Raw genomic sequence first — 13,512 nt, 5'->3', positions numbered from 1 at the left:
TGTCCAGAAGGTTTTCCCAAATTCTGAGACGGCAGACTTCACTAAATCATCTCTGCCAGGTATGTGTCCTGCGCTGTGTTCTAACTACTGCTGAGTCATTACAAATGAGGACAGATCCACAGACTAGCTGCCCATGGGATGTCAGGGTGCAGCTGTTACCTTTAGTTTCTACAGACAAGGAATAAAAACATTAGCCAATCACTAAACAGCTTCAACTAACAAAATGATGTCTGACATTAGTTGCCCCTTAACCTGTTCTAGGGTCTCAAGTTTGTTTCCCTTCTGTAAATTGGGGTTTCTCTGACACTGGATAATTCTTTGCTGTGAGAAGTTGTTTTGTGCATTGTAGGTATTTAGTAGCATCCCTGCCTTCTACCCACCTGATGCCAGCCAGTAGCACCCCCTCCCCAGCCCCCAAGTCCCACCTGGATGTCACAGTCAGGAATGTCCCCCGGCCCTGCAGTGTAGCCTGGGCAGGGTATGCCTGGTTGTGAGCCACTGAAATGGGTGATTCAAACAGATATGGAGGATGACTTATTTGTTGTTTTTGTGTCATCCAAAAGAGTTCAAAGCCACGAGGCATGTTAAATATTTAGCCAATTTTATTTGTTCTTCTAGATTTCTGTTCTTTGGAGCACAAAAGTGACATATGCTTACCATTTACAAAGTTCAAAAATAGCAAAAGTGTAGCACAGTAAAAAGTGGAAGATTCTACTATAACTCCATACTTATAACTGACGGCATAAAGCTTTGCATTTTTATTAATTTTGCACCTTAAAGAAGGGACTGTGAGTCGCCCTTTATCATTCATTCATTAACATATTAATGATCTAAAAGCAGAGGGAGCAAGCTGGTGGCTGCAGGTCAAATCAGCCCTCAGATGTGTGGGGTTATTTTTACTTGATTTGCATGTGTTCAAAGACATTTTTTTACTCAGCCACCAATAATTGAAACTTGTAGATGACAGCTGAACACCCAAATTTTCTGTAGAAAAATGTTAAGAGCTGGCGCACTCAGTGCTACACCTCCCCAGGGCTGTGATCAGCTGGGCGGGCTGAGCACCTCTCCAGCGGCACTGTCCTTCTCTCGTTCACTGACCCCTCACGCACGTGTCACCTGCCTGCTTTCTGTGTTTGGGTTTGCAACCCCCCCTTAGAGTGTTGGTTCTGGGTTGGTGCCAGCTATTGAAGGTCAAGGTGGGAGGGAGGGCTTTCGAGTTAGAGTGCCTGAGGCAGGCTCCAGGCCGGGAACCAGAACGGGTAAAACTGCACCCATACACCTCCCTGTTCCTGCTCTGCCCCTGGCATGAACAGCACAGGGAGGGATTTGGAGACCAGAGGGAAACCCTTCCACGTTCCTGTAGGCAGGTACAGAGGCCACACTGGGCATTGTTCTGGGACGTGGCAGAGCCTGACAGATGAATGGGATTCAGTGAAGAAAATAATACTGGCAAATGAAAGACACACTGCCATGTTTCCCAGGGAGCGTGCCTCTAGTCATATCAGGGAACTAGACATGGTCTTGGTGCATACCTGGGGTTCAAAAAGTTTAGGAAAGCCTTTGGCCCTCTCTACTGCACAGGTAGGTAAAAGCACCTGCACTTACGTGTGAGGGTGTGTGTGTGTGCACGCGCTCACACTTCCTCTCTACTTTCCACGCTGACGTATGTAATTTAATCAGCAAATGCTACCTTTCCATCTCACTATCAGACACGTTCCTGGATCAGCCAGAGGACTGGGGTTGGTGCTAAGAACATTTCGTGGAACGTCTTAGTGTCCCAGCGAGCTTTCCTAAACACACACGGCAAGTCAGACTACACAGCACCCGACCAAAAACACACCCCTCCCCCCCAGTACTTACACCTGAGATCTAAATATCCAGACCCTTTTGGATATACTGAGCAAGCAAATTGGCATTCATATCTCAGCCATTCACTCCACAAAATCTTTTTGAGTGCCTACTGTGTGCCAGGCATTATGTATGCTCAGTGGTATTTGCCTTCAGCAGACAAAAAAGTCAATGAAAAAATAATCCAAAGTGGTTAAGTGCTAGGAAGGAAACATAATGGAAAGAGAGAATGATGGGGCATTGAGGTCCTGCTGAGATCAAGTGATTAGAGAAAGCCTCTCCATGGAGTGACAGCTAAGTTGGAGTGTACGTAATGGGAGGGTTGCTGGGACAGGCAGGGTGAGAGAAGAAAGTTCCAGACGGCACACTGACCCCATGCAAAGGCCCTGAGGTGTCATTGCAATCACTACAAAGAGAACCTGAATAGCAGGCGCCTCTTTCATCCAGCTCTTACTCCTTGAACTGTGCCCTCTTCGAACATAACCTTGATAAATCCTTGACAGCATTCCTCCATGAGAGGCAGGTCCTATGACACGTCCATTTTATAGACCAGGAAACTGAGGTTGTTCCACATGCCTGCCCCAAGTCCCTCAGCTGGTCAGCAGCGAGGCCAGGATTTGAACTAAGTATATTTGAATGCGGAATCCCAGACCTTCACATTTGGTTGTTTTCATTACCATTAGAGTGACTCAGTTCACATACTCATATATTCAGGCCTCTGTGACCTTCGGAGTTCTACGATGATCTAAGCTAGCTTTTACTTGAGTTCTGACAGTCCGGGTGTAAAGGTTGTTGTTAGTATTTACCTTTGCCTGGAAATTCACAAGCATTAGGAGACACATAATGTCCATGTGCATTTTACTAAAGACTCCTTTGAAAACATGCAAGTAAAGGAAATGTTTTTCTTTGCTTTTATCAATATTGTTCTGACTTGGTGGTTCCAAGTATTAGTGGTCCAAGTGTTGTTTCAACCTGCAAATCTAAGTTCTACCAATGAGGGTTTGCTGAGACAGCTACAACTTACACACACACACACCCATAAACTACCAGGTCTTAAGGTCTAATATCCTTTTTACTCCATCTTAATTATATTTGTTGTAATCATTACAGTTACATGAAAAACAGAAAGCAAAATCAGAAAGCTAGACTACAAACTGCGTCAGAATGCACTCACGTGTAAACACACACAAACTGAAAGGTTCCCGGGCCGGAGCTGTGGTGGGCCCGGGCAGCAGGACCGTGCCTGCTCCAGGACTGGCACTTCTTGGGCGAGGGAGACATAGAGGTTATTCAGCGCAGAGCTCCCGTCCCACCGGCTGGCATCAGAGAGCTGGCAGGTCTCCGAGCCCCGTCCCATTGTTCCACGGGGTCAAGACCACGGGGCTGGGAACAGCATGGTTGGGTCTGGCCTAGGCCACCATGAGGTCGTTTTTTAGCAAGAAAAGGAGGTGTGAGAGAGCCTCAGAGAAAAAGGGTACGGATCTTGAGTTATGGACTCACCTACTTATTTGCTAAAACTATTTTCCTGAATTTCAAAGTAGTTTGCAAAATACCCTTGGCAGATTCCTTTAAAAGGCTTAAAGGAAATAAAGTGAAGGGGTTCTCCCCTGACAACCCCTGAGCTAAGGAGCTGGCTGGATTGGATTACAGGCCTCTCGAACGGTGATCCACAGCGCGGACATCACATTCCAGATGCTGGAAGACTGGAGGAACGTGGACCTCAACAGCATCACCAAGCAAACCCTGTACACCATGGAGGACTCCCACGAGGAGCACCGCAAACTCATCATCCAGCGTAAGACGGGCTACCAGGGTCATGTCATTTTGATTTTTTTTTTAAGAGAAAGTATCTTGGGAGATACTTGGGAGAAAATATCTTGGGAGATAGTCATGCCTGGGAACGCTCTGCTTACTTTAAATTAAAAAGTGCATGCTGGGACTTGAGCGTGCTGGTGGGAATGAGTAAGTGCTGCTCTGGTAAGAGCATGGGCTTAGGGTGCCCAACAGACTTTGACTCAACCCCTGGCTCTCGTGCATGGTGACTTGGCTTTCGAATCTGTAAAATGGGGGTAATGCAGAGGGATTACATGGGACAGTGTGTGCCCTGTGCCTGGTGCACAATGTAGTGCTGGTAGATGAGGTGGTTAGAGGGCAAGCACTCAAGTCAGGCCGTGTTTTAAACTTGCCTCTGCCATTCACTATCTCTGCAACCTTTAGAAAGTTGTGTATTCCATAGTGCCTCCGTCTCCTCATTTGTAAAGGAGGGTAAGCATAGCACCTAACTCCTTGGGCTGCTCATTCATTCATATTCAACAAACACTTGAGCGCAAAAGGCACTTGAGCAATTGCTCCGTACCACGTACCGTTCTAGGCTCTGACATTCACATTCTAGGGATGGTCTAAGGTTAACGTGTCCACGTACAGCACTTAGGGGAGTGCCTGGCACATGGCAAGCAGTGGATAACCGTTAGCAGTTAACACTCACTGCCACCACCAGCCGCTCAGATGCCCAGAGAGTGGGACGAAGGGCGAAAAAACACAACGAGAAGCTCAGAGACCTGGTTCCAATCCCTGCTCTGTCCCTAACTTCGAGTGGATCATGTCACCTCATTAAGACCTAGCTTCCTCATCTGTGATATGAGGTGGGTCAACTAACCAGACTTTTAAAGCCCCTGCTCATTCTGCAATGTTAGGACCGTCCGGTAGTCCAGGAAGCTAACCTTGTTAGTGGTTATCAACTAAGTAGAGTGGGACAACCAGCCATTCCAGAGAAATGGGGAAATAAAACCGCTCAGACAAGTGAAAACTACAGACGTGTGGATCTTGAATTGTGGTTTGATTTACAAAAAACAAAACACACACAAAAAAAGTAATGAAAAGAGACATTTCAGATTGGAGACCACCGCAGAGATGTTTCTGTTTCCTCAGTGCTCCTCTGCTTGCAGAGTACTTCCCGATCCATGATCGGACTTGCAGCTGAAAGCAGGAGGGAAGTGGTTCGATGATCCACCTTTTCCTGATGCAGAACTGAGGGCGCAGCAATTGCTTCCTTTAATGCAAAAATATTTATTAAGCATCTACTACTTATGTAGCAGAAGCTGGTCAGGCTACTGCCCAGTATAGTTGTGGTTTAAAAACATTTGAATGATCCAATGTGCCCTATCACAGGGCACAGAGCAAGAGAGCAACAGCGCTGCTGTCCACTCAGGCCAGCCAGCACCCACGGGTAACAACTGCATCACAGGTCATGCACCGGCTAACGAAGACAGTGGACAAAAACGCACGCATAGCCCTGACTGGTTTGGCTCAGTGGATAGAGCGTCAGCTTGCAGACTGGAGGGTCCCAGGTTCGATTCCTGTCAAGGACATGTACCTTGGTTTCGGGCACATCCACAGTAGGGGGTGTGCAGGAGGCAGCTGATCGATGTTTCTCTCTCATCGATGTTTCTAACTCTCTTCCTCTCCCTTCCTGTCTGTAAAAAAGTAATAAAATTTATTTTTTAAAAAACAACGCACGCATGCACACACACACTCACTGCAGCACAGTATTATGAGTGATATACTGAAGGCAAGATACAGAAAGTAAAATGCTATGAATATATAGAGGGGCGTGGTCAGTGCTGGTAAGGGGCACAGAGAGGGTAGAAAGGACTTAAAGGAGGGTCGTGTCCCCTGGGCCGTTAGGAACCAAACAGTGCAAATAGAGGGAAGTGCCTGAGAAAAGCAGGGCTTGGGGGAATGGCAAGGACAACGGGGTGGCCGGGTAAAGCGCTCACAGGCAGGGGGATGAGCCGGGAAGGATGAGTTGGGGCGTATTTTCCAAAGCCTTGAATGCCCTGCTAAGACTGGGGTTTTCATTTCTTCAGTTTTCTGCCTTTGTGCTTTTTAAGATGCGTCTCTGTTTAAACCCAGTGCGGTGATGTGTGGGCTCTCCTCTGTTTGATAGTGTACCAGGAGTTTGACCACCTGCTGGAGGAGCAGTCGCCCATCGAGTCCTACATCGAGTGGCTGGACACCATGGTGGACCGCTGTGTTGTGAAGGTTGGTAGGCGGGAGTGGGAGGCGCAGCCCTGGGCCCTGCAGCCCATCACTCGCCTTCATGACATGTGGGTAGTTCAGAGCCCCGCAGCGAGCCACCTGGAGGTTCCTCAGTAGCCACAGGCCCCGGTCTCCCTCCCCCGCTTCAGCCAGGCCAGCACCCGTTATGTACATTGGGCCTCGATGAGAGATCTCATTTTTTCACATGTATTTTTGCTGATAAAAATAGAAAGTTGAAAACCATTGCTCCATACTTTGAAATTGGAGACCTACATAAGCCTTCCCGTCAGTTTCTAAAGACAGTGCTAAGTGAAGGGTCAAGTCCAGCATGTTAACGTCATTCACTCTCTCGTAGGTGGCCGCCAAGAGACAAGGGTCCCTGAGGAAAGTGGCCCAGCAGTTCCTCCTGATGTGGTCCTGCTTTGGCACCAGGGTGATCCGGGACATGACCTTGCACAGTGCCCCCAGCTTTGGTAAGGCCCCAGCAGTCCCCGCTGCCAAACACTGGTTTTTGCGCCATCTCTGTCCAGGTCACCTCTTGGTCAGCCACGGTGTTACTGGTTGTCTCTGAGGCCACAGGGACATTGCCCTGAAATGTACCTGTTCTGGGGGGCACCGTTTTCTTAGCACTTTCAGGGAGAAAGGTGAATTGTGAGTAGTCAGGGTGAAGAACACAAATCTGAAAGTGGGAGGTTGGCACAGGCAGTATCTGAGTTTAGAGAGGAATGGATGGCAGTGGCTGGGCGCCCTGTTTGGCGGATGTGCCGGGATTGCTTCCACAGGGGCGATGTTGCAGGGTTCCACCGTGTGCGCTTCCCAAGCCTGGGCCCCTGAGGACGCCTCAGAGTTTGAGCATTTGCAGGGGCTCGATTGGCACTCCAGCGATGGGTAGACTGTCCCCTGAAGAGGACTTCCCATTCATTTCCTTTTGTCTTACCAACCCTTCGAGTTCTCCTCACTTCAGGAGACATTCCTACCCTCAGTCCTCAGCTACTATTTTTCAGGGCGGTGGGGGGAGGGGGGGGAGGAGCTTGAAATCTGCCCTGGGGTGTTTAGAACAGCTTCTTCAAGCAGAAGCCCAACTGCCACTGGGGGGGGGGGGTGCTGTGCTCCCTTGTGGGACCCCATTTTCTGTTTTCCCTCTGAAAGAGTGGAGTATACATTGAGTCCAGGTCATCAGTAGCAAAGTGAGGTGGGACTTTAAGGCATTACCAGACATTGGAAATCTCAGAACACTGTGGCCTCAATTTTCTAGGCATCTCAGCAAAGGGCTGTTGGTAAATTTTCTGGGTAATTGCTTCAGCTCTCTATTTTACTTTGCAAGTAGAGATGTGGTTTCGTTTCTCATTATCTCCAATTAAGCCAATCAGCTCTGGGGTTTGCTCGGGGTTTAATTTGACACGTTTCCATCAGCTTTTTATGGTCTTGTCACCGTTTTCCAGTTGTGCTGTGCAACCGAGTGACTGTGGTGAAACAAAGAAGGAGCTGTTTTCCTAAACAGCTCCATCCATGAAAGACTGTGTTTACCCAATTGGAGAGGCGTTTGTGGTGGGTTTCTTTCATCTCCGCCTCGGGAGGGTCTCCGGCCCTGCCTGCACCCATTTGCTCGGGGCTGTGTGTGCAGGGGCGCTGGTGGCTGCGACCTGGGCAGGGCCGTCAGGGTGGCGTTTGATGGCTTCCAGCTCAGCACAGTGAGTGTTAGCACACGTTACCGCTGGCTCTGGGAAAGTCACCCGTGCAGAACTGCTTTCAGTTAAGCGGGTGGTTGGAAAATACTTGAGATTTTTTTCATTGTTTCAAAATCAAAGAATCAACAATATCACACACATGTACACATCCACAACGCATGCCTCTTTTCCTTGCTTTATTCTTCAGTTTGCTGCTGCTTAAACTATGTATGTTACCAAGTACCCTTCTTTAGACAGGGAGAGTAATTCACTTTACACTATTCTTTGAAATTCATTTGTTTTTACTAAGTTAACAGTCAATGTGATAAAGGCAGTTTGGACAGGAGAACAATTAGGGTTTTATGAATGGGTTGAATTTATGACTAAGAAATATTGTTCCTTAAATGTGTTTATTTCTTTTTGAAGCACACACAATTTTAGGATATATTGGCAACTCAGGCAAATGGCAAAAATGGTCATGAATCTTTTAGAAAATGAAAGAAAGAGATAGTAGCCCAATATCACTTTTGCAGTATCTTTCAACCCTAAACAGGTTGAAATACCTGCTTCCAAGGCCATTTCGCAAACTATCTGAAACGGTTCCGCTCCTCTGACTCATTGTGGAGTTTTGTGCTTGGGGTGACATGCAAGTTGAAAGAATTTGTGGCCAACAAAAGCCCAGCTCCCCCTTTCTGCCTGTGTATGTCAAAGACACAGTTGGTGGTTGTGTTTGGGTCATGTGTCCCCTGTATAAAAACAGCTAATTAGGAAAAAGAGCCCTCTGTTCTTTGGCCCCACCCCCAGCCCAGGGGCCAGCTCCATCTATCTGATAACCCCACACACTCCTGTCCTCCTCTCGCTGTGAATGTGCGGGGTTGTGTGTCAGGTAGCTGGCTGCCTGTCACAGGGATCGTGTGGAATCTAACAGTGATCCCACGGGGGACTCATTCTTCCCAGAACAGCCTCTTTCTAAGGTAGTTGACTCCTTTCTTCTCTTTAATTCCTCCTCACTCTTTTCTCCCTAATTCCTTTTCATTGAAAAAGCCTATGCTGTGAACTAAAGTAGCCAGACTTTCTTTGCAGCAATCAGTGGTTTCTAGCCAAGTTAGTCGCACAGGTAGGCTAGCAGGCAGTGAGCTTTGAGTTGTTGCAGAGCTGAGGAAAATAGAGTTTTTATTTTAAAAACCAACCAACCATATTTTCAGTTGCCTGCTCTGACCTCAGTTCTTAGGTTACCTGGTCTCAGTCGGCACAGGTGCCTTTGCCCGTTCACTCTGGGCTTTCACCAGCTGCCCCTGATGTCACGGGAACATCGGGAAGGCCACACGAGTGCCAGAAGTACTCGGCACAACACGGCTTGAAATCAGCCTGGGTTTGATGGCTAAGGGAGCAGCATCGCATCTCATCCCCCACGTTTTTGAGTTTTTACACACTTGTTTTCTGCCTCGCTTCAAAGTTCACTCACTCGGCGGGCGGGCAGGGCCGGGAGGCCACATGGGAGTGGTTCTGTTAGGGATGGGCCGCCAGACCAGCGGCCACACTGAGCCTTCCAGATGGCTGTGCTGTGCATGGAAGTCCTGGCCTGGCTCTCTTCCCCAGAACCTGCTAAATTGCAGAATCTTGATGTTAGAGGTGTCACTCAGGCCTCTGCCGAGCACTAGGAGGCAGGAATCGCTTCCCCTGTATGCAGGAGAGGAAGCAGGGATCCAGAGACAGGAGGGAACTTGCCCACAGGCACACAGCCGGTGAGTGGAGCTCCCCCTGGCATCTCTTGCTCTGAGGATCTTATGTTCTCTCTGCTAAGCCACACTGCCACTGCCTCTTCTAACTTTCTCCAGTGAAATACTAATAATAAAAACAGAGTAACACTTACTGAGGGCCTCGTGTACATGACCCCTAATATTGGGTGCTTTCTGACTTAATTCTCACAACCACCTGCGAGGTCCCTTATTCCTGCCCTCGACGTGACAGATGAGGAACCTGAAGTAGAAGATGCAGCAAAGGCAAGACAGTGATAATCATGGTAACAAGTGCTTGGGAAGCACATACTGCCCCTGACGCTCATGTTAACTCTGCACGGCGGATGATAATGGGTACCTTGTTACAGAGGGGGGAAGAGAGCTCGCAGGCTTTCTTGCCCAAGATTAGTATGGTGGGGCTCTGTTTCACAGTCAGATCTGCCCGACCACAAAACACACGCTCGTCCAGTGACCACAGTTAAGACAAATACCCTGGGCTCAGATGCATGTACAAAAAGACCAAACAAATTTATTTAATCCTCATTGATGGTTTTTTAAAGCAATGAGAAAAAAGAACAATAATTAGACTATCATGAGTCTTAAGAGGTACCAGAAGACAATGGAATAATATCTTTTAAGTATTGAGAACAAAGAACTGTCAACCATTATTCAAGAGTGAAGGCAAAGTAGAGACATACTCAGTTATACAAAGACTGAGAGACTTTGGCACCCATAGAACATCACTTTAAAAAAAAACAACCATGATAAAAGGATGCATTTCAGCAAGAAGAAAAAAAAAGCCATGGTGAAGGTCTGGAGTACAACAAAGTTCCAGTTATTTTTGCTGTGTAACAAATTACCCCAAAGCTACGTGGCTTAAAGCAGTCATTTTATTATGCGTATGGGTTCTGTGGGTCAGGAATCTGGGCAGGACACAGCAGGGATTCTGCTTTGAGATGTCTGGGACCTTAAATGGGAAGGCCCAAAGCTAGTGGTGAGTCGACAGCTGGAGGCATCTTCCCTCAGGTGTCTGGTGCCTGGGCTGGGATGACTTGCGGACCAGGACTGCAGACCAAGGTGCCTGCAGTGGCCCTTCCATGTGGCTTGGTTTCCTCACAGCGTGGTAGCTTCTGAACAGTTCAGCTTCTCACCTGGTGAGCTCGGGGCTCCCGGTGTGAGTGTTCTAAGGAGGAAGGCACATTGCCTTTTATGACCCAATCTCACCAATTAAACAGAGTCACTTCCTCCACACCTTGCTGTCCCAAACAGTCACAAGCCTACTGAGACTGAAGGTGTGTGTAGACCCCAAATTCTCCCTGTCAAAGAATTTGAGGGCCACATTTTAAGATGAGAAAAATTTTAAAATATATAAATAAATTCAATTAGCTATTGCTTCTATTTTGAAAACGAATTTTTGTATGTTTATAAAAGATAAAACCAAATTCTAGGAAACAATAGATCATGGGGTGGTGGGAAGAGAAGCTTCAAGGATAGTTAAAGCATGCTAAGTTCTTGGACTATTAAATACAGCCAGGTGGTGAGTATACCAGTGTTATTTTTTTAAGTATTTTGTATTGATTTTTTAGAGAAGAAGGGAGAGATTTAGAGATAGAAACATTGATGAAAGAGAAACATTATTGATTGGCTGCCTTCTGCATGCCCCGCACCGGGGACCTAGCCCGCAACCTGGGCATGTGTCCTGAGTGGGAATTGAACTGGTGACCTCTTGGTTCCTGGGTCAACGCTCAATCACTGAGCCATTTCAACCCGGCTACCAGTGTTCATTTTATTTTTTTTATAGTTTTTATTGTTTTTGAGGGGGGGGGGGTTGAGGGGGAGAGAAAGAGAAAAACATTGATGTGAGAGAGAAACATCGATCTGCTGTCTCCAGCATGTACCCTGACTGGGGATGGAGCCTACAACCTGAGCATGTGCTCTGACAGGGAATCAAACTGGCGACCTTTCAGTGCACAAGACCACACTCAAGCAACCGTGCCGCACTGGCCATGGCCCAATAATCTTAATGAATGATTTCTGCTTACTGAGGACACTGTAGCTTTTGTGGAGTCAGGGACTATGGAGCTTTAAGTTTCTGTTCCACTTGGAGCACTTAGCACAATAGTAGGCAGGTAGCAGTAGCTCCACAAACTTTTGTTGTTTGAAAGATGATAGGAAGTTATCAAACTGTCTGGGTAACAAATTAGAGCCATTAAGGAAGAGAGCTTGAACCCCCCAAATGAACACTTCCCCTGGAGAGCTGATGACCAAGTCCGGCTCTGATGTTTTCTAGCGGTGTGGTCCTAGGAAAATTTCTTCTCCTCAGATCTTTGTCTCCTTGTCTTATAAAACAGGAGGGTTGTTTCTTTCCATCTTGTTGACTTAGAGCAACATCTTGGCAAATATTTCTTCATTTTGGAGATAGTTTCCTTTTAAGCATTTGATGCTATCTTTTGACTTCTTTGACTCTATGAACAAGAGAGTCATAGGATCTTAGAACATTAGAAACAAAAGGGACCTTAGCGATAATAACATGAGTTAGCATTTATTAAGCATCTAGTGTACTTGTCCTCGTTATGGTACTTCTGTAACATAGGTTTGTTGTTCCCCTTTTAGAGGGCCATCTTGCTGGATGATTGAATCAGACAGTCATGGGTTCAAGTCCCAGATCTGCCACTTAATAACTGTGTGACATTGGACAGCTACTTTACCACTCTCACACTCTAAGCTTCAGTTTCCTCCTTTAGAGAAGTCGAGTAACACTCATCTCATACAGTTGTGATGAGAATTAATTGCAACAATAAATCTGCAATGGTTAAACATAGTGATTGCCATGAGTAAGGGCTCAATGAACAACTGAATTTGTTTTTAACATCTAAGATCCCAGTTACTAAATGGCAGAGCTGGGTCTCAACCTGGGCAGTTGGATCCAGTGCCCAGGCAATTACCCTCCCCAGTGGTTCACAAGACCCATTTTGGGGAAGTGGATGGAAGTTTAGTCTTGGAGACTGCATCTCACAGTGACTCGGTAAAACCTGAACCTTGCTGATTTCCAAGTGGGGTCAAAAAACAGACTCAGCCCCCTGGGTTGGAGGAGGAACGTGGAGAAAGTACAGGATGGGAGACTTTGGCCTGGAGCCTTGTGGGCACAAGGATGGGAGTCTGTGGCAGGCTCCCTGGAGAGGGGCTAAAGGAGTAGATGTGCATGACCTGCTGGGCACCCACTTGGCCTCAGAGTTCAGGCAGAGATTTTCCTCTGTAGCTTTCCTAAGCCAAAATAATCTATCTGAGATGAATGAGGTGGGGGTGGGGCGGTGGGATGTGCAGAAGCCAGGTACCACTAAGGAGAAAATTGATAAATTCCACCAAGGAGGAGTTACCCCAATGCCCCCAACTGGCCCCATCACTTTCTTCTGAGACTTGAAAAGGCATATAGCTCACAACTCCAATGGCCCTTCCATAGACCCAGTCCTTTATGCCACCTGGGTCTTACTGCTATGAGGAGATATGGACTAGGTCAGTGGTCAGCAAACTCATTAGTCAACAGAGCCAAATATCAACAGTACAACGATTGAAATTTCTTTTGAGAGCCAAATTTTTTAAACTTAAACTATATAGGTAGGTACATTGTTATTAACTTAATTAGGGTACTCCTAAGGCTTAGGAAGAGCCACACTCAAGGGGCCAAAGAGCCGCATGTGGCTCGTGAGCCGCAGTTTGCCGACCACGGGACTAGCTAGACCAAACAGGCAAATCCCTACTGGATTACTGATGGGAGACTCATTTCTTTACCTGTAACAGAGGATAATACCACCCATCTCACAGTTTGTTGTAAGGCAGAAACCTGTGTTAATTAAGTACTTAGCATAGTCTCAGCAGAGTAAGCACTCAATATAAGGTAAGTGTGAAGGCGATGATGACAGCAATGATGACAATGATAATGGTGGTGGTGACTACAACAGAATCACAAGAAAAATAAAGCCAGAGAGTCCCAGAAGGCCTCTAAATAAGTAAACTAGACCTTCTGGATGGTCTAATAATCGAATTGACAAGAGAAGATTAAGAGGAGAAAATAACAAAATGTAATTATGTATGTACAAACAGGGTTCCATACGAATATGGGACACAAGGACAAATCAGGAGAAAGTAGGCTGTGGTTTGGAACTTCAAAGGGCTGGAAGGCAATTCATATGGAGTTGAAAAAGCAAATGTTTGGGAAAGAA

The 13,512-nt window shown here is 46.9% G+C and overlaps 1 protein-coding gene across 3 annotated transcripts in view; it reads left to right on the top strand.

The window, feature by feature from the left end:
• RFX4 (regulatory factor X4) overlaps positions 1 to 13,512 on the top strand; it is a 129,712-nt gene that overhangs the window by 88,414 nt on the left and 27,786 nt on the right. For all 3 annotated transcript variants that reach the window (XM_023757207.1, XM_006092732.2, XM_023757206.1), the window contains 4 exons: positions 1 to 59; positions 3,499 to 3,643; positions 5,795 to 5,889; positions 6,242 to 6,359. In XM_023757207.1, the coding sequence (XP_023612975.1) occupies positions 1 to 59; positions 3,499 to 3,643; positions 5,795 to 5,889; positions 6,242 to 6,359 (417 nt within the window). The remainder of the gene's footprint in view (positions 60 to 3,498; positions 3,644 to 5,794; positions 5,890 to 6,241; positions 6,360 to 13,512) is intronic.

Source organism: Myotis lucifugus, unplaced genomic scaffold, assembly GCF_000147115.1.
Source record: "Myotis lucifugus unplaced genomic scaffold, Myoluc2.0 scaffold_103, whole genome shotgun sequence".
Classification (NCBI taxonomy): Eukaryota; Metazoa; Chordata; class Mammalia; order Chiroptera; family Vespertilionidae; genus Myotis; species Myotis lucifugus.
The sequence above is the reverse complement of the archived record's forward strand: the minus strand, read 5'-3'. Positions and strand labels throughout refer to the sequence as shown.